Genomic DNA, 24,554 nt, shown 5'->3' with positions numbered 1-24,554 from the left:
GTTTTACCTTCTGTTTTATTTATGGATTTGACTGTCCAGTGACTTCTGATGATATATCACCAATGGGAATCTTCCTGCTGTCCATCAACTCCAGTTTTCCACAGTCAATCAATAACATGCCTCTGTGTGTTTTCATTTAGTCATTGATCATTTATTGACAGTGAGATCAATGACTCACACACACGTGCACTATCCTTTCACTTCTCACGAGGACACACTCACACATACAATCACTTGCTGTAGAGAAAATATAAACCATCACATATTGATCTGTATCATGCCCCCACTAATTCCCTGTGCTGAGCTGGTCCTCCTTAAGCTAGACTGAGATTACCATTATTATTATTTTCTGGTTATTCTTCTGATTTGAATCGAGTTGTTTATCCAAACACTCAATGAAGATACATTTTATTATCATCAACATTATTTTGCATGTGTTTTTTATCTTTATAACTCAGTTCTTTGTGGGGGTTGGATCCCAGCTCCATCTCAGAGGAACAACAAATATCACTCGTCATACAATTAGAGCGCGACCGTTTAATGGGCCAAGTGACTATCGTATCGGTTGTTTTATCCCAGATATGCAACGATATTACTCGATTTATTCACCAGAGAAATAGCATTTCTTTTAAGTTTTATAGTATTACAGTAGCAGTTCTCTTTCACCAGCAGAGGGCGCTATATGGATTACAACAAGCGCAAGTTACCATCTTGTCTTCTTTTCCACAAGTGTTTGATAACTGCATTTGAAGGATCAACTCAATAAATGTGTACATTATATCTATCTCTACAGATGTCATCTATATAAGAAAGATATCGGCCGATAAATCGGTAGTGAATTTTTTTCCCCTCCCAATATCGATATACAGTAGGTAACAGCCCCAAAATCCCACATCAGTCAATAATAAACCATAAATATGATGTGAACTGTATTCAACTTTAGACATAACTACTTACAGAAGTTTTGATTTACTTTTAAAGGAAGAATGTGCAACTTTTTGATCCCTTGAGCTCCAGCATTAAACCAAAACAAACTGCTGTTTGGCAACACCTCCGCTATTCAGAAGCTCTTCTGAAGCTCTTCTAAAGCTCTTCTGAAGCTCTTCTGAAGCTCTTCTGAAGCTCTTCTAAAGCTCTTCTGAAGTTCTTCTAAAGCTCTTCTGAAGCTCTTCTAAAGCTCTTCTGAAGCTCTGCTGAAGCTCTTCTGAAGCTCTTCTAAAGCTCTTCTAAAGCTCTTCTGAAGCTCTTCTAAAGCTCTTCTAAAGCTCTTCTGAAGCTCTTCTGAAGCTCTTCTGAAGCTCTTCTGAAGCTCTGCTGAAGCTCTTCTGAAGCTCTTCTAAAGCTCTTCTGAAGCTCTTCTGAAGCTCTTCTGAAGTTCTTCTGAAGTTCTTCTGAAGCTCTTCTGAAGCTCTTCTAAAGCTCTTCTAAAGCTCTTCTGAAGCTCTTCTAAAGCTCTTCTAAAGCTCTTCTGAAGCTCTGCTGAAGCTCTTCTGAAGCTCTGCTGAAGCTCTTCTAAAGCTCTTCTGAAGCTCTTCTGAAGCTCTTCTGAAGCTCTTCTAAAGCTCTTCTGAAGCTCTTCTGAAGCTCTTCTAAAGCTCTTCTAAAGCTCTTCTAAAGCTCTTCTGAAGCTCTTCTAAAGCTCTTCTAAAGCTCTTCTGAAGCTCTGCTGAAGCTCTTCTGAAGCTCTTCTGAAGCTCTTCTAAAGCTCTTCTAAAGCTCTTCTGAAGCTCTGCTGAAGCTCTTCTGAAGCTCTTCTGAAGCTCTTCTAAAGCTCTTCTAAAGCTCTTCTGAAGCTCTTCTAAAGCTCTTCTAAAGCTCTTCTGAAGCTCTGCTGAAGCTCTTCTGAAGCGCTTCTGAAGCTCTTCTAAAGCTCTTCTAAAGCTCTTCTGAAGCGCTTCTGAAGCTCTTCTAAAGCTCTTCTAAAGCTCTGCTGAAGCTCTGCTGAAGCTCTTCTAAAGCTCTTCTGAAGCTCTTCTAAAGCTCTTCTGAAGCTCTTCTGAAGCTCTTCTAAAGCTCTTCTAAAGCTCTTCTGAAGCTCTTCTAAAGCTCTTCTAAAGCTCTTCTGAAGCTCTGCTGAAGCTCTTCTGAAGCTCTTCTGAAGCTCTTCTAAAGCTCTTCTAAAGCTCTTCTGAAGCTCTGCTGAAGCTCTTCTGAAGCTCTTCTGAAGCTCTTCTAAAGCTCTTCTAAAGCTCTTCTGAAGCTCTTCTAAAGCTCTTCTAAAGCTCTTCTGAAGCTCTGCTGAAGCTCTTCTGAAGCGCTTCTGAAGCTCTTCTAAAGCTCTTCTAAAGCTCTGCTGAAGCTCTGCTGAAGCTCTTCTAAAGCTCTTCTGAAGCTCTTCTAAAGCTCTTCTGAAGCTCTTCTGAAGCTCTTCTAAAGCTCTTCTAAAGCTCTTCTGAAGCTCTTCTAAAGCTCTTCTAAAGCTCTTCTGAAGCTCTGCTGAAGCTCTTCTGAAGCTCTTCTGAAGCTCTTCTAAAGCTCTTCTAAAGCTCTTCTGAAGCTCTGCTGAAGCTCTTCTGAAGCTCTTCTGAAGCTCTTCTAAAGCTCTTCTAAAGCTCTTCTGAAGCTCTTCTAAAGCTCTTCTAAAGCTCTTCTGAAGCTCTGCTGAAGCTCTTCTGAAGCGCTTCTGAAGCTCTTCTAAAGCTCTTCTAAAGCTCTGCTGAAGCTCTGCTGAAGCTCTTCTAAAGCTCTTCTGAAGCTCTGCTGAAGCTCTTCTGAAGCTCTGCTGAAGCTCTTCTCCAGCGACACACTTCCAACCCCTCTCCACCCGCATTCACATGAAGGAGTTATGAATTAGAATGCACCATAATAAAACACCAGTAAGCGCAAGCGGGGGACAATATTGTCCTTTGCTCGTGCTGAAATTCCCTGTGGCATTGTGGTGTTAGCATGCTAATGTTAGCACACTTTGGTTAGCTTGTAGCTTCATATACATAAACTGACACATAATGATCGTGATCTAAAGACACTTAGGTGACATTAAAATAAGCAGTGAGGAGGCTGTGTCATTCTTCTTTTTTCTAGGCCTAGACTAATACATTGTTATATGCAAGGTCGTCCCGTTAGGCTGTTTTTTTCTATTCATGACAGCTAAGAGGGTTTTGTAGTCTTGTTTGGTTTGAATCACTGTTAGAAGCTTAATTTAACTAAAATATGTCACAGAAGAAAATGAATAATCACATCAGGAATGTTTCACTGCAATGATTGTTCAGACTGACTCACTTCAAGAAGTTGGGTGATATTTGACAAGTAATATGAATGTGTTGGAGGTCAAGGGATTCATATTTTAAGTTTATAAATGTTTTTAAAACATAAATAAGTTTTATTATTTTTTTTTTTTTTAAAGTTACCAAAGCGTGGAGCTTCTCCTCCAGATCCTGATTGGCTCTCTGAGATGCTGTGTAGCTGTTCTGGAGTCTGCAGAGAGAGAGAGAGAGAGAGAGAGAGAGAGAGAGAGAGAGAGAGAGAGAGAGAGAGAGAGAGAGAGGGCGAGAGAGAGAGACAGACAGAGACAGAGAGACAGGCAAACAGAAGCTTAACTTTCACATTTCATTTTCTTTACATTTCTTACAGGATATGTTGATTTTCTCAGAAAGTTTTTCTCATAGCTTAGTCATATATGCTACGCACACATACACAAAAGTCCTGAACATTTCTAGAACTGTTTGGGATGAGTTGCATGTGTGAACTCAAATGGACACATTTTTTTCACCCAGTCTATTTCCTGCCCTCTACCTAGTAAATCTTCGATGTATGAACATTAACATGAGCCATGAAGGTTACATGCAGGAAAATGTACTCCAGTCGAGCATTTATATCACATGACCAGCGAGTGAGTGACCGCTGTATGCATGTTATGAACACCATTTTTTAGCTGGCAGGCGAGTTCCACCATTGAATAGTCTGGGAGCTGCAATGCATTATGGGCGGTTTATTATGACCAGTGTTCTCCTGTGTCACACAATCTAGTATATCCAGACATTTCTCACATGCATACAATTGTTCATACTTGAATATGCGTATAACAACATTCTTCATACTCAGCGTGACATCAAACTAAGTATGAAGTGTAGAAAGGATGCCGTTAAGGATACAGCCATTACTCTTCTCTGCTCACAAGTAGGTTTTTTTTTCATCTTGTCTGTTGTTCCTGCGGACACATCCAATCTCATTTGTCAACTTAAAGGCAAAACTGTCATCATAATGTCAGACTCTGCTTTGCCACCATCTTGGATATCTTGTAAACATGACAATCCAGAAATTAGAAATCTTAAGGAGTGTGTATGTGAAAAATCAAACACAAAGCCAATCACAGCTGACTTTTCATACCTGACTCAAACTCAAAGCCAGGTCACGACTGAAGCTGATTTACAGATTCAAAAGCCCTGTTCAGAATACCGTTTCAAAGGGTTTCAACATTTACTTCCCTGTGACTTTTTGCCTTCAATGTGAATGTCACAGAGGTGTAATAATGGGACGAACTGATCCCACTCACCCCCCGTCTCACCCCTGTAATGCCTCTGTTCTGTCTTGGGAGGCAGTAATAGAGGCATTACAGGGGTGAGATGGTGGGGGGGGGGGGGCATGCCTGACCGTTTGTGTATGTGGAGCTCCCGCTGTGCTCTGCTGTAAGGCGATGTGAATCCACAGACTGGGACACCAATACTACACCTTTACCGAATCACTGTGAATGTCTTAAGGTGTAAGGACAGCAGACAGCAGAGTCTGAAAAGAGCTAAAATATGATACAAAGCCGAGTCATGGCCTAGTGCTCGTTTTGTTAAGGTCAAGTCAACTCAAAATGAAGTGTCCTCTTAGTTAAGGACCTCATTAGGAGGCATTTCAGGTTCAGAACTGTCAAAAGTTCCAGATGGTTAAAAACTCCTTCAGCTGATCTTCTCCTCCTCCCCTCGTCTTCACTCTTCTTTCTCTTTCTAATGTTAAACCTTAAGCTTCATTAGGCAGCGACTTCCTCTCTCATTCACAAGTTGCTTATCATCACAGAGCAAAATTAAAGTGATTTATGGCTCCAGAGAAAATGTAACTTTAAAGATTGAAACAGCTTTAAAACAAGGTAGGGAGAAAAGATTTGGACTGCAGGCGAGCTTGTGACTGTTTTGAAAAATATATTTTATTAGTCGAATTGGAAACGTTTTTTCAGCTCTGTTCGGATGGGAGTCTGAAAGACAATAGTGTGAACAAAAGCAGTCTAACAGCTGTAGGGTGTTATAAAAAGGTTTGTCTGTCCTCAGCATAATAGTACAATCCAATTTAAAGATACTTCATTTCAGCTTCCCACAAATCATCACGGGAACTGTCATTCCAAAGGTTAGAGCAAGATTATCCCCTGAATAGAATTCATAAAAAGAACAATAATCAATCCATTAATATTAACTTCAATATGACATCGTTAAAGGTCAGAGTGTCTCATCAATGTATTCTTGTTTATACATTCATATACTCTGATGCAGGGTTTGAAGGCTTGCAGGATGAATACTCTCCTGAACATTTTTAAGAAATGGGGTAAATTGGAAATCCAATATGGTGGAAGAAGCAACAGAGCCTGAACTTATATTGACTGTTTTTTTTGTTTTTGTTTGTGCTTTTGTACCAATGCTACATGTGATTGGATGATAATATCCCAAAAAGGTCAACAAGAAGGTATTGGGGAGCAGACTATGAAGCAGCTTCAACCATCGTCACGGGGTATAATAGTCATCACCCTGGCCTCTTGTGTGTTTTCCTGCTGCAGTCCCACATCAGTTCAACTTGATTTCATTACGACATGAGAAAGTCCAGGTAAAGTCATTAACTTAAGCCCAACTTGCTGCTCTTTAGGCATTTTCACACATGCACCTTGCAGCAGGAGGCTAACCTGGCAGGGGGTGGGGGTCTTACACTTTGATGACACATTTTTAGGGGTCTGGCAGAATAAAATCTAGCAGCTCATCCCAAAGATTTGAGTAAGTTTTCTTTTCAGGAGTTCTGTGCATGTGGGAAAGCAGAATATTTCTGAAAAAACAATCTTCCTTGCCTTGACATGATTATAGCCATCAAGTCTTTCGAAAGACCAGCAGCACAGAGGAAGAAAGGCCTTCATCAAACTGGACCCCCCCACCCCCACTGCAGGAAGTCTGATGTAGTCAGCCTCACAGATGAATGAAACAAACGCTTTTCAGATGTCAGGTACAAAAACATCGAAAAGTTTAAGGACAAACTCTATCCTCTAGGTGGTTTGAAAAGTCCAGAAGACTGTGGACACTTTAAAACCGCATGAAACACCTGAGATCTCCGCTTACTTTGACAGCCAATAACAGACCAGCTTCTGGACGTCAGCCATTCAGCTCACTTATTAGAGAGCAGTGTCACTTTTGATCTAGAACCAGTTTTAGAAAAGCTAAAAAAAAACAGTCAAAGCATAGAGGGGACAACATGATGACCTTTAACATCATCACAGGTAGAACCAGAAACAACCAGAGTGTGATCCAGGTCATCATCAGACTCTAGTCGTGTATGTGTCATGTCATCACTTGACTTGACGTGCTTCATCAGGACCCTCACCTGCGGAACTTGTCCCTCATCTTGTCTAGGTCGTCTCTGGTCCGGCTGAGCTCAGCGTCCATGTAGTGACGGTTGCCATCAAACTCCGCCTCCATGGCCTCCATTTTGTGGTTGGTGAGAGAGAGGCGGCGCTGCAAGTCTTCATTCTGCTGCTGGAGGATTCTGGGTAATGTGGGGGAAAGTTTAGGAGTCACATAAAAGCTGTCTTTAGAAACTCAGTACACATTCTGAAGTTTCATACTGTGACGGCCTGGATGTAAAACAGTGTCCTCTCATATTCAGGCTCGAGATTTTTAATAAACACTCTCAACAATAGACGATAGAGACGTTCATCTGTAAGCCAGCGTGCTGCTCATGAGTGAAGCCAGCAGAGCCAGAGTGAGACACGTTGATTGTCTAGAATAAAATGGCTCAAAAGTATTTCAAGTAAACCGACAACGGAGGCGGAGTTATGATTCCAGTTTGAAGGAAATGGTTATAAATAAAGCACGAAAAGATGGATAAACAGGACTGATAAACTACAGGACGATCTGCACGTGCTCTCCACCCTGCAGACACAGAAGATAATCTGAGAGAAGGAGATAAGTCTCTCCTTAAATATATGGAATATGGAGCGACAGACTCTTGAGTGGGACACAGCGCTGTGTGTATTAATAGAGGAGGTATGTGTGTGTGCATGGAAAGCAAACAGACGACCACCGTCATTCTGTGGGAAATAACTAAATGTGAGAATAAATGTATATCTTTTTTAATAAAAACAAGATTTGCTCTTCGAAAGGTCTTTTCTTAAAATGAGTCTACAAAAGGGGGTGGTCTTATAATCAGGGTGGTCTTATACTCAGGACATTACAGTATTTGAGGTGTGGACAATACTACTTCTGCTTTGTGCTGCTTTAATTCCACTGCACCTTGGATAAATTGTATATAATTCATAAAACAACTGAGGTTACTGACTGAGATTTCTGTGGGCAGCAGTAGCTCAGTCTGTAGGGACTTGGGTTGGGAATCGGAGGGTCGCCGGTTCAAGTACAAAGTATAAATTATTATTATTCTTAAACTCATTCATCTGCTCACCGATATTTTACAGCTTGAACGAGCTGCAGGGAAATTCTTACTTTGTTTGTGCTGAAGTGAAAGATGATGGAGCTTCTCACAGCTGCCTGTTGTTTGTGATGTGTTTTACATACAGTTGTATATATTACATTGAAACAGTGTAGTCACACTGTTCTGAAGATTTTTATTTACTCGACTTATACTTCAGAATTGTTACAACCAAAGCAGGAAGAAACCCAACCACAAGACATGTGAAATGTTACTTCAGGACCATTTTAAAATACTCAGTTAAAAAATAAAAGTACAGAAGTATCAGAGGAGTCAAGAATTACTATCACAGAGTGATAGTGCTGATCTTAAAATGAATATTGTACTGGTAGTAGAGGTGGGGGAAAAAAATGATTCATGTAAAAATTGAGATTCTTATCTTCTGAGAATTTAAATAGATTCATAACTTCCAAACAATCCACAATTCTGTGGGCTGATCAGTCACTCCCTGATAAGTGCTAAGGCTAGCTAGCTCTTTAACTCAGTAGAATGCCAAATAGAGCAACAAGAACATCAGCCAGTCTCACAGATATCTGGAGTAAATGATAAATGGACTTGAGCTTGTAAAGCACTTTTCCAGTCTTCTGATAGTCAAAGCACTTTTATGTAACAGTCATGTAATCGAATCGTGACCCCAAGAATAGAAATCAATCACCCAAAGATTCCCAGCCCTTTCCCAGCCCTACCTGGTAGTATCAGCAGGTTTTTCTTTTTAAACATGGAATTGAAGAATACTCTGCTGTATTTATTGGTGTTACATCTGTTATTTGTAAAATCTACTCTCTGAAGTAACTGAGAAGAACTGTCAGGAAGAATAAGAGAAGTGAGCAATAAAATACATTCTTACCTGATCCTGTCAGATTCTGATATAGGCTCCTGAAACAGAAGAAACACCGTTTTATTAAACAGAATTTTAAAATAACATTCAGAGAGTTTAAACATCAGCTATATGTGGTCAGATCTACTCTCTTCTCTGAGAGCACTACAGTCAGTTTCCATCTGTACCGTAAGAAGAACTCATTCAACACAGATCAAATAATCTAAAGAATATCATCCACTCTGATATCAAACATGGCATCCACAGACAAACAGCACACACTTAAAGTTGTGGAGGAAGCTTCCAGTAAATAACCAGAAAAAAATGTGTAAGCATCTTCAAACAAACTATCTTGAAGATGAAATGATCTTACTCAAACATCAAGATATCCTGTTTGTTTAAACACTTCAATATGTTTGTTTTAATGAAAGTTATCTTGACCTAACAACATCAACTATTGTAAGTGTATTTTCTGATCAGATCTCTTTTTTGTGTTTTTAAACTGTAGATTATTGTATTAATGATTATTGAATAAGTTAAACGAATCTGTCAGGATATTCAGGAATCTGAACCTGTCCCTCATTTGCCACAACATCTTTGTTTTGTTATTCTTCAGGACTTCAGGGGACCGCTTCAGAAAGCATGTTGAGTGTAAACACTGAAAGGAGGGAAACTCTGGAGTTTTCTGTTTCAGTAAGTGTGGTCTCTAAAACCTGAGTAAGAAGGGTAACTCAAGTCCGTTCCAAAAGAGAGGTCACTTAAGCGCTGAGTCGGTTACTATGGTAACTAAGTATGTGAACCTAACCTGGTCGGGAGCAGTTTTCTTCGATGAACGTTAGCGTGTTAGTGGATATCCATCGTTCGTCTGAATAAAAAATTTGTTTTAATATTATCTGTTAGGCATACTATTTAAAACGTGCTGTTTCATCACACATGGCATGTCCTTTGGTCAAAGAGCCTATAGATGAAATTTACATCAGCTGGTGTTTATCTAATTATGCCTACGAATGAACTGTGATTCAAGGGAGCCTTTTATGCCTAAACCTTTCCTTTTGAATTACGTTCTTTCAATTGGAGCTGCTTCCAAGTCTGCATTTCTCCAGCCGGATTTTCAAAATAAAATTTACGTTCAATACAATTCCTCCAGTTTTCACTAGCAGTATTATAAGTGTGAGTAATTATTAAATGCATGGACTCGTAGCAATTTTCTCCCACGCTGCTTCGCTCTCCTTTGCCACTGCAGCAGTGTTCCTTTCTTTTTCTAAAGACATAAATACACACTGTATGTTCTCATGAGGACGATTACTCATGAGGGGTAAAGTAAGAGAGCCCATTTTTGTCACCTGTTGTCATCCGGGTTCCATTAATGTTGGCTTGTTATAGTTGTGTTGCACACACGGCTGTACCGAGTGAACCTACATATTTGATATAAACTTAAATCAGCTGTTCTGGAACCAGAAACTGACTTTCCCATCTGAGGTCAAATCCACTCAGAGTTCAGGGTTAAACTCAGTGTTTGTTAAACCTCCATTGTGAAACGTGCCCCAGGACTGCAGAGCTGCTAAGTGAGTCATCCCATGACCGAGATGTGTCAGTGACGTCAGGTCAATAAACATCGATGAAGCGACATTGTAGAGACATTCGGATGTTTTCCGTTTCTTTATCATCTGTATTATTGATCCCTGTCGACTTATGGAAACACATCCTCACCCAGCATGCATTGGAATTTTGATCGATTACCAACAGAGCAGTATTATCAATGATTAAGCTGCTGTGACCGGATCGTTGGAAGGCCAATCACACTGCTGCTGCACTTTTCAGTCCTGATGATTTGTTGTTGACACTTTTCGTGTCACGATTGGTAATCAATATGAGGAGCAGGTAGAGATGAAAAGCCTGCAGCTAGTTGAGTTAAGATAAATCCATGTTTCATCTCCTAGCCTCTGTAATGTTGCATTCTGGGTATTATGGGGACTATTCAAACCACATCCATGTAAAGATCATCGACTGTAAATATTAATGTTTGAAGCCTGAGTGACGTCAGCCATATGTTCCTGCAGGGGGTGCCGGAGGCTCATCAGCAGCAGCCGCCATGTTGGAAATCCTGTCTCAGCCTTTCAGTTAACTTAACGACAGGCTGAGAGCTGGAGCTGAGGCAGGCTTAACGCCTCTTGACGAACCGTTACATCGCGCCCACCTGTCAATCATGTCAGCCTATGGATAACACGTATTGTTTACAAAATCAAACTGAGCCGTTTAAAAAAAAAAAAATCACTATTCAGATATATTTGTTTTTTGTACCAGGCTGTAAACATGTTTATTTATGTTGTAAAAACGTCTTTTTTTTTCAGTCATGTGTATGTGACTTCCGGTGTTCCTGGAGTCAGCCTCAAGTGGACACTGAATGAACTGCAGGATTTTGCACCTCCGCATCGGCTTCATTATTCAAGGCCGGAGGTTACCACTTGGTGAAGACAAAGAAGTAAAGATGTATACAGCCTGAGTTTATACTATACTTTAATACTTTACATGGGGTTCTATTTTCTAACAACTTATCATTTACAGAATAAGGGGGCACGGCTGATTTGACAGACAGGTGCCTTGTAGCTGTTTGCCTGGAGGCTTAATCTTAATCTAAGGATTTAAAGGACTGAGAAAAACTACTTTTATATTCAAATACACAAATCAAGACAACTTACATGATTTCATTATTTGTTAACTTATTTGATAGAATTCAAGGAATTGTTTAACCCTTTCATGCATGTACAATGAAATCAGATTTGTTTCAGTATTTTTTTTACTTCTTAGGACACAAAAAGTGACGTTAATTTCTTTAAAATATTTATAATTCTGAAAAAGTTAAAGAAGTGTCCACTAGAATGGATATCATTCAACGCTGCAACTCAAAAAAATATTTAATTATTCTAAAATAACAGATGTTTTTCCTTTACCCATTACATTTTCAGTTTGTCCACAGGGGTGGAGAGAATAATTTGGAGTTTTTTTAATTTAATTTTTGAAGGTTTTCTGTCTTTGACTTTTGGAGTTTCTCCTGTTTTACACTGGAAAAATCAGACGTAATGAGCTCAAACTTTTTTGCCTGGAGGCTGCCAGAACAGCACAACGGTATACATTGTGGGAGAGTGAATATTATGGGATAGCATGGGTTTGAATTCAGAATTGAGCTTTCCATTGAAACACACTGAATGAATCCAACGTCATAACTCACATTCCTAAACCACATGGCAGTTGAGACTCTTCATTGTTCATCTTGATTTCAAGGACATTTGTGTTACTCCTTACAACTGCTGGTCAGTGGGTGGCAGTGTGTGTGCTGACTTGCTACAGTCCAGTAAGGTGGTGAAACTATTCCATCAAATCCCATGCGTTTAGAACAAAACAGATTTTCAAAGCTGTAGTGAACAGTTTGTTTCAGCACAAGCAGAGGTCAACCCAAACACAGCAAGAATTGTCATTTTGCCAAAGGAAGGGAGGGAGAGGGTGGGGGAGGGAGGGAGAGTACATGATGATGGTTGTCCCGCTCTGACCTACCTTGATGTGAGACAGATGACACTGATTAGAAACAGGTGGTTTGTGTTTGTGTCTCTGTGGCTCTTCTGTCTCCTGAACCCCCGTCTTTACTCCTCTCCTCATCCCCAACACTTCCTCATTAGACCCTGTTCTTTCTGTGACATCACCTTGTTGTTGCCCCGCCCCCTCATCCAGCAGAGGCTGATACCAGCTGTCGGGCCGCTGCATTGCTGCAACCCAGTCGTCCCAGCGTCTTGTCCTTTCTGCAGATGGATCCCCCTCCTGCTGCTTCCTGAGGTTAGGGCGGCATTGGCGGCGCTCAGCGGCAGGGCTTTCATGTTCTCTAGAAGGTGCCCTGCCTAGAAGTGAGAGGCTGGCGGGGCTCAGGACCCGACAGGTGATTTCATCCAGAAAGTTGGAGAAGCGGACCTTCTCCTCCAAGGCGTGCATCCTCCAGTTCCATTCAGTCCTGCAGGGGGAGGGCGGGGCTGAGGACCGCCGTGACACAGGCAGTTTCTCCTCCGAATGGTCCAGGGACCGAGTGGGCCGGTGGGTGTTGCTGCTGCGGCGGCTACTATCATCTAACAGCTCAACTGACTTTGACTTCCTTATGATGTCATATGCATGCTCCAGTCCTAACAGGGCGGGCTGCTTCAGGATGCTCTTTGGGGTGGGTGCAGTCGAGGTCCTGTGTGCCCAGCTGTGATGCTCTGCTCTGGGGCTGGAGCTTGGGGAATGTTTCCTGGCTGCTCCGGGGCTTCGATGTGCTGGATAACCCTCCTTTACACTGCTGATGAAGTGACTGACTGTATGGTGTGGACTCGTGGCGACCCCTGATTTTGTTCTCGTCCTTGTGGTCCGGTTAGGGCGGTTGGCGTTGCTGCTGAAGAGGGGTGGCGGCGGGATGCAGAGCTCCAGGCTAGACAGACTAGACACGTCCAGTTCACTTTCAGAGAGGGGAAGATGTGGACCGCCATGTCGTGACCCGGCGCTTTGTGGCCGTTTAGAAGAAGCAGCATTTGAAATGAAGTGAAATTGCTGCATAGGGTTGGGAGGTGCGTTTAAGTTTACCTGATTGATGTGCTGTGGTGCAGGTGGTGGCGCAGCGGAGGGTAGGGCTTGGCGTGTCTCACGATGCTGTGGTGGAGCCTTTCGGTATGGCTTCCTTGCAGGGGCTGCACTCGTCATCCTGGGCCCTACTTCCTTTTTTCCTCACTTCCTTCCTGTCGGTGTGTCAATCCTGCCAGGAGAAGAAGAGTTAAATGAAGTACCAAGTGACGCAGATTCCCACCAACCGCCTGCCAACAGCCATCCAACCGCCCACCACAAAGCCTCAACCACAACTGTACTCTGACAGTGCTGTCACACTCTCTCTCCCTCTCTCTCTCTCTTTGCAGATCAATGCTTGTTCGCCCCTCATCAACATCAAGCATGCCTCCATCTCTGCACACACCTGCATGTTTATTTGTGTCGATTGCAACAAAAATGTAAGTTGTGTGTCATGTGTTGACTTTTCTTGTAGTTTTACGTTTTTGAGGACCAGGCTTGAGGTTAAGAGCTGAAGTGTGAGGACATTTTGGCACAACAATGTTCCATCAGCCGTTGAGAAAATGTTTTCACAGTGTAGGTAAAGTAACGCACAAACATCCACAAACATCTCAACAAATAAAGCTGTCTCTAACAATAGAATAAAAAACAACAATATATACTCTGTGTGTGTTGTGTAAGCAGAGTATGTGTGTAGTGTGAGTAGAGTGTTTGTAAGTGTGTGTTTGTTGGTGTGTGTGTGTGTGTGTGTGTGTGTGTGTGTGTGTGTGTGTGCGCCTCAGGCGGCAGATTGATCTCAGTTTGTTTCCAGAACAGGAAGTGCAGCTCCATTGATCAGAATGAGGCCAACAATAATGTGTCAGCATTGGCGAGCTAATCAGAATGACACAGCTAGCATTGCTAACAGAGGTAGCATAGCTACTGTGAGTCTGTAACACACTCTGATCCAGAAGAAAAATCACATAACTGTCTACCCATGATGTTATATGCCATTACAGAATCATCAGAGTTATCTTCTGAGTAACTGAATAAATTAAATACAAATTCAAATTTCTATGTAAAATGAGGATTTTGTGTGACGGTGTTTCTGCGGGTATATGCTGTCTCAAATGAACGGTCTGTTTCTGTTCAATGACCCGCTCCATTTAGAGTTTGTCCATGTCACATGACCACGTTCTTTCCTGAGGGGAACAATGATGGGCCATCGATCACTGTGTGACTTTTTGTGTAACGAACAACACACACACACACACACACACACACACAGTGCCATCACATGCCAACCCCTGAGTAGAACCATTTGATGACGTTTCATTGATATCTCTAAATACTACAATCCCCATGGACGGTTTATCATGACCACAGGCTCTGGGCACAAACTTGCCTTAGATCCCCACCTACAGAATGCAAATATTATACTTGCCCTGCATGTGTCCTCCCCAAGCAGAGAGAGTATTTATGGTTTAATAATACTATAATAACCCTGTCTGCGTGGTTAAACTCAATGATGGAACGTTAACTTTCTGTTGCCCATTATGGTCCTCGAACAATCTTAGCAGGTACAAGAGTAGACAGAATATGAGCAGTGTCTGAAAGTTATTTTCCCTTCCTTCCTTTTGTAGACATAAAATAGTTAGCACGTAGAATTAGCTGTTTGCGCCTTGCATCTCTCTCTCAAAATGCTGTAATTAGCTTCAGCTTTTGTAAAATTTAAAACCTGTTTTTTTTTTTAAATGCACTCTGGGAGTTGTAGTTGACTTCTATCTTTGAGTTATTATGTCAACAGCATTCTTGTTGTTTTGAAAAACTAGACCGTTAAAAAAATCATCATGTGCTGTATGATGATGTATAAAAAATGACACAATCATTTCTTTAAACAGCTGTGCAGCTTCTTCTCAAACAATGAAAAGCTTAAGGTGGCTAAGCTAACCACTGTCAAGCACAGGTAGGAGAAGCAGGACGTCTTTACTTTGTCTAACTGAAGCTTCTGAATTTTACATGCCAAAGCTTGAGCATTTCTACCCAGCATGCTCTGCTCTAATGCATCACTCACAAACATATGAACTCTAACTGCAATTATAATGAACTTCCCGAAAACTAATGTCCTCTGCAGCAGGCATCGTTTCTCCTCCCTTTCCCCCTCCGTTTCATGTTCCTTTTCTGTGTCCTCTTTCATTCTTTTGTCCTTTTTGCATGTTTTATTCATTCACTTATTTCTGCCCTCATTCACTGCTTCCTAGATTTCAATGCCTGACAGCTTCTCCTTCTCTCCTCTTCAGTTCCAGCCTTTATTTCCTAACTTTCCTTTTTTCGCTCTTCCTCGTAATCTTCTCGTTTCCACCCTTCTTCCTTCCGTTCTTATTCCTCCTCCTTTTCTTTATTGGACAGGTTTGGATAAAAACTATTCAGGTTTGTAAATGTAACTTCATAAAACAGAGCCAACACCTCTCTGATAAAGACAGTTTAATGTCATTAATGTAACCCCCTTGACAAAAAATGTTACCTTTCTGTTACAGAGCCTCCAGATGTTGTTTTATAGGTTTGAAGTTTTTCAGGATGTTTCAGGATGTGACATTGCCATTTCAAAATGTGTGTTTGTACCTGAAGTGTGAGCTGCTCCGGTACTGACTTCCTCCACGGAAACAACACAGCTAAAAAGATTCACAGGATAAGCTGTTAACGTTCACATCAAGGAGACTTTCATTTAGATTAAAAACAGGAAAGGTATCAGCTGACTAACACATATGCTGTGAGTAAAATACAGAGGGGAATATATATTTATATATACACACACATTTTACATTATCACTGCAAGTAACCTCCATCCATTCATATTCACAATGACATCAACATCTTTAGAACTTCATGACTGAAATACAAAAACCTGATTCTTCACTCTGACGTAAAATACAAATGAACTCTTCAAAAGCTAGAAAAGAGCCAAGGCCACAGAGGGAGTTTGTGTGTATTTCTATCCTTGTGAGACCAATCTGTCCCTGAATAGATCCTCACCTCGTACGTCAGCACAGAAAACTCCTCATCTTCTCTGCAGCGTCTTTCCTCAAGCACTCTGACGAGTTCCTCCTCTTCTTTCTCCTGTGGGCATGTGAGCCTCCGGCCTCTGATAACCTGAAACACAAGACGGTCGGATGGAAAAATACGAGTCAATACCTACTGTCAGTCAGCCTGCAACACACAACTGAGGGGGACAAAGCGCCAGAGACACAAGCTTAAAACTGGTTAAAAGCTAAAAAACCCATGCCAAAGACATTAAAATATAGGCTTAAGAAAGGCTAACGACTAACCGACGGTTAATAGCTCATATTACTGGCTAAATACGGGCAAAAAGCTAAAGACAGGCTAAAGACAGGCTAATAGCTAACAGCTAAAAATACTGGTCAAATATAGGCAAATAGTTGAAAACAGGCCTAAGTCAGAAAACAGGCTAAAAGCGATAATCAAACATCAAAGATAAGCCAACAACTAAAAAAAAAACGGCTAGCTTTTTAAGATGCATGCCAAAGACAAGTTTAAAGCTTAAACATATCTTGAACATAAGATTACAGCCCAAAACACGAGCTACGCAAAGTCAGAACCTGATTACACGGACTAATCCTGGATTTGTGTTGGGTTTGAATAACAGGAAAACCGTTTTTTGACTGGGAAAATTCATGCTACCACCCCTCAGAACAGCTTCTCAGAAAGTCCCATAATGTGATGTTATTGTATTGAGTAGACTGAATTAACTTATATTATGAAAGAACATGGCAGATCAAAGTAATAGTTAATGGTCAAAACCTTGACTGAGAATTCAGGATTCGGGAATTCAGACTTAAATTATGAGATGAAGGCTGAAGTGAAGCTTTAAACTCAATATACAGAATAAAACAGTGATGTCCTGCCCTTGCTGCACAATGGTTTATGTAGTTGGGTTGTTGGATCCAATAAGTGCCATGTGGTATATGATAGGTGGATTATTTGAGTTGTCGTTACCTGGCTAGCTCCTACAAACAGAGCCTGTGGTCTGCTGAATGTGACCATACGGTATGGGTTGTGTTGGCCAATTGGCCATATGGTAGGTTATGTAACTTATTATCAGTAGGGCATAATTGGGATGAGGGGTTTCTTTACTGAGTGTTTATCCTTTTCACAAGGGCACATGATTATTATGTTTGATTCAAATACAAAAACATACAATCAGACCAAAACTTCTTTCATAAAATATAATATATATATAAATAAGTTAAAAGCTACAGGCTTAGCTAAACATCTCAAAGTGAGGCTGATGTGATGAGACTGTGATACACACCAAAAGGCTAAAAAAATATATATTAAAGAAATGAAGATGAACAAATAACACTAAAACGTCTATATTGACAGGAAATGGATGAATTGCAAACAGAGAAGCTAAAATGCCAAATTGCACGGGCTACAGCTTAAAGACACTGGCACGGGGAAAGAATCAGGTCAAACACGCAGCACAGGGTTTAGCCAAGTTAACCTCTCAATTACCAGCTGTCAGGAATATGTTTAAATTCTAATGAAATAAACCGTTAGGCAAACAAGTGTAATTACCACCTCTTCATATCAATACACAACAACTCCCAGAACCCTCGTGTGTTTTATTAAATCCTCAATGATGCTAATGTTGGACATTTTAACAACTTATGTTCCAGAGTCACTGTAACCACTTACAGCGGATTCATTTTCATTTAAACCAAAACATCGCTGTTGTATTCTGGAGAGAAATATTCTTGTACCTAGCATTTTTTGTCACTGAAGTTTTCTTCTCTAAACAAGTGGAAACAAAACTTCTGGTTGTAATTCTTCATTTCAATAATACTAAACCTGCATCGGTATCTTAAACACCAATTGCTTCATGAGGATCATGGGCAAAACTATCTGTATTCAGCACTAGTGTAAACTCTTCCCTGTGCACATCCTCAGCTGAGTCAGTGTTGGGTGACTGCTGTCGGTCTATTGGATGAACCTGTTGGCCTCATTCAGACTGAAACTACCCGCTGCCTTGAAGCTGGAGATTCTAGATAATCAGCAGACCTGTACCCCTTCACACACTGGAACACAGAGACCTCCTCACCTGACTGAAACTGTGACCCAACAGAGATCACATTCATTGATTTAGATTTAACCAAACACAGTGCTTATGTGAATGTGAATCACGTGTGAATCAATTATATTATAAAGGATAAAAAATATACAGTACATATATTTCTTTTTAATTGATGACTGTTATTGAGCGTTTTGTGTTTCCTTGTGTCTCTTGTAACACAATTTATGATTTTCATTTAGGAATAAGACTCTTTGAAAAATGTGAATGAAGTAGAACAAAAAAGCGATCAATGTAGACCATGAAGGTAATTATCAGTTTGGAAAGTGTCGAGGAGTTTGTGGGATTCACGGTGTGTAAGTCCTGACTTTAAAAATAAACCAGACAACAGGAGGATCACACCAACTCACAAGCTTCAGTTTCAATCTGGGCACTAACCGACTGCAGCCTCCTGCCACGCACACACACCGACACACTGATAAAGACACACACAGCTTTATCAGTGTGTCGGTGTGTGTGTGTTTGTGTGTGTGTTTGTGTCAACTGAGTCACCACAGTCTGTTTCTCAGGGAGAACGACTCAATGATGCGTCTCTGAAAAGGAGAGAATCATCCCGCTGACAACCTGAACAGCTCGCTCACCTCTCACTGAAGGTCAAACTGTAGCAGATGGCATGCTGGGAAATCCTCACAGAGGACTGTCTGTGTGGTCTCTATCTGTCTGGCTGTCCGTCTGTTACATAACTTAGTGATATCTTTCGATTTTGACCAACTGCTGGTTAATGGAGCTTTGCTTGGAGGGAAATTTCTTTTTTTTTTGTAGACTTATTTTTGTCATAATTCAAAGTGTTGATAAACCAGATGGTACAGAGCAGCAGTGAAAATCATTTATGAGTTAATTATCAGGTCAGAACAGTTGGCTATGTTTCTGCTCTGTTTATAAATCAGCTGCTTATCATCTTGGTTAAGCATGTCAATAACCTCAGTTATTGACCAACTCAGTCCAAATCAGGATTTAGTTGTGTCTGACTAAAGTTTGCTGTTATTGTCAAAAGAAAAAAATAATAGAAGTGGGTCAAAAGAAAGCTAAGAAGAAGTTTTTATAAGGTCAATAGCGTAGATGGTAAATATTAATGGTTGAGCCTGAGTGACGTCACACATCTGTTACTGGAGGGGGTTTGACCAACTGATATATAATACTCTGCCCCCAAATAGTGTGGGCACATGAGCAATATTAGACCAATTGAGTTTTTTGACCAGTCTGGAAACATGTTCATTTTCTACTGTAAAAACTGTTGTTTTTTTTCTCAATGGGGTGTGTATGTGGCTTCCTGTGCTTCTGCAGCCAGCCTTAAGCAGACACTCAATGAACTGCAGGAATTCACACTTCGCATCGGCTTCATTTTTCAACACTGGAGGCTTCCTCTTGGTCAATAGATAATATACTGAAGGAAATTAAGCCCCTCACCAGAATAGCAATTGTCCAATTAAAGCTCAGCAATAGTTATTAGTGACAGTGTGATATCATTTGTGTTTGAGTGATAATTGTATATTAAATATATTCATCCCATAAGGACACGAGAATACACTTTAGACTTTATTGTCCCCATGGGGAAATTCTTTTCCACAGCACCGTTACTGTCAACAGAGACAATTTCCACAAAAGAACATACATACACAAAACACAGAGTGTAACACATACAGAGTTAGACAACAGTCAAAAGTTCCCACTCTGGCCTGTTCAGCGAGGCCTTCATGTTTAGGGCCGCTATAACAGCAGGGGTCAGGCTCCGCCCCCAGGTGAGCCTTTCTGCACCTCATTGCTCTTAACCTCCATCCTGAGGGAAGTGGGGTGAGGTGGGTGTTATGTGAGGAAAACCAGAAGACACTGACACCAAAGAGGTTAAGAGAGGCCAAACAACAAACCATGTTGACTGACATGGTTCAGTAATATTACTGCATTTTGCACAAATATGACTCTGCAAGCATCTTTGGCCTGATGTTTACAAACTGTTTGCATGTGGAGAATGTGGATGTGCATTCAACTGTTGTCATGATATCCACGGGCTGTGGCTAAATGGAGATTAACAAGGAAAGAAACTACTTTTTGGCATAATATGTATTTATTTGTTTATATGCAACCCAGGGACCAAACTTGGGTTAGATGACTTTCTGCACCCGGTATAGCTCCTAAAGCTGAGACAAGGATGACATGGATAACAATACAGCCTAACGTTATGTTAAATCTGTTATGAAATATGTCTGTAGGGTTGTACACTCTCTTTAGCTTCATCTGTCACTGTCCTCTTCCTTTTAGCCTTAGTCAGTGTATCAAACAGTACAGAGGCAGGCTAACAGGCTTCTTTTTATAACTGAAGGTTTTTGTTTGAACTAGTGCCATAAAGCCACACACACTTCTCACAAGATGACCTTGGCCTGCTTCCAAAGTTACATAGTGCAGCTAACAGGCAATCGGGCCACTCTGTAGACATGGGAGAGACATCATTCTCCCTGTTTAAAGTTATTATTAATATTATTTCTTTACTGCTCAAGCATGTGTAAGACAAAGAGAGGTTTGTAACGAGATGGAAAGCTGTTCTGTTCCTTTATACCCTTGTTTGGTCCTGCCCCTCCGGTCGAGGTCAACATAGGGGTGAAAATAACACATTCTAATACACATCTGTCACAGAGGGGCAAATGGCAAGTTACATCCTGAGATAAGACAGGTGACACTTCAGTGTCACTGGAAGTGCTGTTGTTGAAACAGAGGGCCAGACATGAGGCAGCAGACAATGACTAATAAGCACGTTGAGGTGAAAGCAGTTGGTGAACAGGTTCCCATGGGGGTTGAGGTTAGAACAAACAAAGGGTCAAGGTAAGTAAATTAAATGCAAAGTAAGTTAAATGCAAGTTAAATGCAGGTAAGTTAAATGCAAAGTCATTTTCCTCAACATGGTGTCATACAGATATACAGACATTCAAGTCTGAATCATGATTTTAAAAAAAATGAAAAGAAATACAGACATAACATAAAACTGAGACTCATATTACTCAGGGATTAGGCATGATCTATAAGACAATAATCTCCTTTACAGGAAATATTGAGTTTGCCAATAAACCTTTCCCGTCTGGAAGGGCACTAATATAATACTTGGCCATGCTGATACTTTGGGTTTCTTATCTCGCTTGCAGACATTTGTCAACATTTTATCAACTGGTAACATACTGTTTCCCCCTCCATTTGGTTGCTTTTCAGAGTGTGATGCATAGCAGTTTGTCTAAGGGTGAGCACATCTTTTGGTTTATAAATTAAGTGTCTCTATTCCACTTTGTCAGAAAACCGAAAGTCTAACTTTCTGATGATTTACTGCTTTACCTACACACCATTTGACTTAAGCACAGAGGTTCTCACCTTAAAAACCTTTGTGCTAAGTTTTGCAAGTTTTCATCAAAGAATACAAAACATTGTTAATTTGGGTGACTTTTTATTCAGACCTTTCACTTCAGGCTACTCCAGAGCCTTCGCTCTGTGGTAGAGTGCATTGCTTTTAAAAAATGATATCGTAACCCTTGGATGGAGCAATGCCAGCATGTGTTCTCTCAAACATTTCAGTGGGGATGAACACTGTCTCTTTCCCTTTTTAAAGTCTACTTCAGGGTGTGTTGCTGTTCACTGCTTCAGTTAGTCATTATATCATCTTGTCGGTAAAGCCACAGGTCCTCCAAATACTGAGAATTCAAGTCTGTCTAATTTATCAAAGAATATTTTAGTTTCAAGGGGAAAATATTGTTTCTTCGAATGCGTTGGTGTAACTTGGGGAGTTGAGCAGGCGCCCCATGTACAAAGTCCATTAACTGGTAGCTGGTTGGACCCCCCCGGCCTGTGACCATTTGGTGTATTTCTATCCCAGTCTCTCTTCCCTACATTTCTATGATTCTTCAGCTGTTATATCCGAAAAGGTTTCCCTTTTTTCTCCTCAAAACCGAACTGAATGTTGGGATTGTGCAAGCTAACCAATTCAAGGTGTGTTAGAATCCATTTACAGAAAACTGAGGGCATTTTCATCATGCTCAAGCATGTTCCCATAGTCTTATGATGATTCAGGTGTATGTGGAATTAACCATGGGAACAGATACACAGTATGTGGCTTCTTTCAACCTTCCTGTGTTCAATATATAAGTTACAAAATCAACTGCAATAAATAAACAAATGTTTCAGAGTGGATATGATCTATTACTCTGCTGTGCTTCATGTTTTACACAATCCTTGTTGTGTTTGCATCATGTCCTTACTGAACCCAAAATACCTTTTGAAACCACTAAATTGGCACCAATGTATCTGAAGCTAGCTGATAGTTAGCTGTAGCTTCATCTGACTGCATCAAAAAGAAGATATCCTTTATTAATCCCATGACAGGAAATGACTTTGACACTGTCTTTGATACATGCTACACACACATGCATTGGTGCCTTGCTCAAGGGCACCTCAGCAGTGCTCAGTAAATGAACTGGCACCTCTCCAGCTACCAGACCAATTTCCAGATTTGGTCCGGGACTAGAATCCTCCAGTTACCAGCCCCAAGTCACTACAGACTGAGCTACTGCCGCCCCAAGCAATCGACCGATTGTTAAAGCAACGCCAATATACCCCGGCCTCAGTCAAACAGGTGAAATGTGCACATACTCTCTCCACTAGTCATTGCAAAAGCTCATATTGGAACAACAATGACAATGCAATTTATTGTGCATCCCTGATACGTATACATGTTTCTTGATTTGTGTGCACACCTATTTCTGAACCTTAATAAACACAGAAATGAAGAGATTATATACCACTGTTTTTAAACCAAAATGATCAAGTAGACTTTTTTATTTAAAGGGATATGTGTCGCATACAGACACAGTTATTTGAACACCAATACATGTATGTATACACATTACTTCAGTATTATGAGTATTAACTGTACTTTTGAACGCAATTGAAGTACTTTTATTTTAAACAAGTCATAAACTGACCCAGAGTTCAATTTTGTATTTGTTAGTCTGTCCACACAGCAGAGGAAGAGGCTGACATCAACCACGAGAGTCACATGAGTCATCCTACCAATAATCCTCGCTGGGCAAAGATAAACCCATGTGCCATGTAATCACACACACACACACACACACACACACACACACACACACACACACACACACACACACACACACACACACACACACACACACACACACACACACACACACACACACACACACACACACACACACACACACACACACACACACACACACACACACACACACACACACACACACACACACACACACACACACACACACACACACACACACACACACACACACACACACACACACACACACACACACACACACACACACACACACACACACACACACACACACACACACACACACACACACACACACCACACACACACCACACACACACCACACACACACACCACACACACACACACACACACACACACACACACACACACCACACACACACACACACACACACACAGTTGAGCTCAAAGAGTCTATCAATCAATAAGCCGACATAAGATAAAGTGTAATCTGAAACAACCGATTTATTTTGATGGCATGTGTTACTATTTTTTAACAAACCAAACAGGTTGGTCGTCAATTATTGGAGACATTAATAAGTAGAATGAAAAAGTTAATTAAATTCAGTCCTTCACAAAATAGTTCCAAATGCGCTCAACCACCTCCAACAGCAAAATTCTCATTAACATAAATGTGGCAGCTGTGGCTCAGTTAGTAGAGTTGGTTGTCTCTCAACCAGAAGGTTGGGGGTTCGATCCCCAGCTCCTGCAGCAGCGTATCCTTAGGCAAGACACTTAACCCTGAATTGCTCACGTCTTGGCCAAAAGATTGCACTTGAAAACACCGCAAAGACTACAGCCAGCAGCCAACCACTATGTACGTTCAGCGAATGCTTGACAGGAAATACCTCTCCATGCCAGCAGGCGGCAGTAGTCTGTAATCATCATTCCAAAAAAGTGAAACCCGAAGAGGACGAGGACAGAGAAGCCTGTGGATAAATAAACCGTTGTTATGATACGAGAAGAGCATTTTCACCACTCATAATATAGGTACTTCTAATCAAGAATAATCTGATAAAAAGTTGAAAGTGGCACTGGTGTTGTCAGCCCTTTGTATTTTAGTGGAACAATAACAGAAGAGGCGTGCATCAACACTCGTAAGGTGCTTTGCATTTACCATATACCGTTTAATGTTGGTATGAAGAGAACAGAAAAAGAGGCTGTCCAAGTGCCCGCATTTAGGTATTCTTGCATAAAGGATTGGGAATGCACAGTATCATAACACAGGCAGAGGTTTTTTTGTGCATACATACATACTCATGTTAACAGAGTTGATATTC

General features: G+C 40.9%; 2 protein-coding genes across 3 annotated transcripts in view; both read right to left on the bottom strand.

Moving 5' to 3' along the window:
• Positions 1 to 24,554, bottom strand: part of ncoa4 (nuclear receptor coactivator 4) — a 182,416-nt gene that overhangs the window by 82,000 nt on the left and 75,862 nt on the right. The window lies entirely within an intron of this gene.
• Positions 1 to 24,554, bottom strand: part of tjap1 (tight junction associated protein 1 (peripheral)) — a 62,479-nt gene that overhangs the window by 23,383 nt on the left and 14,542 nt on the right. Inside the window, exons 2-7 of one of the 2 annotated variants that reach the window (XM_061040848.1) lie at positions 16,067 to 16,183; positions 15,656 to 15,705; positions 13,079 to 13,247; positions 8,507 to 8,535; positions 6,559 to 6,720; positions 3,348 to 3,414 (exon numbers count right to left, since the gene is read on the bottom strand). In XM_061040848.1, coding sequence (XP_060896831.1) covers positions 3,348 to 3,414; positions 6,559 to 6,720; positions 8,507 to 8,535; positions 13,079 to 13,195 — 375 coding nt within the window. In that variant the 5' untranslated portion in view covers positions 13,196 to 13,247; positions 15,656 to 15,705; positions 16,067 to 16,183. The other variant, XM_061040847.1, reaches the window with a different exon arrangement.

Source organism: Labrus mixtus, chromosome 6 (genome assembly GCF_963584025.1).
Source record: "Labrus mixtus chromosome 6, fLabMix1.1, whole genome shotgun sequence".
Lineage (NCBI taxonomy): Eukaryota > Metazoa > Chordata > Actinopteri > Labriformes > Labridae > Labrus > Labrus mixtus.
Note: the sequence above shows the minus strand (reverse complement) of the source record. Positions and strands in the feature narration are given on the sequence as shown.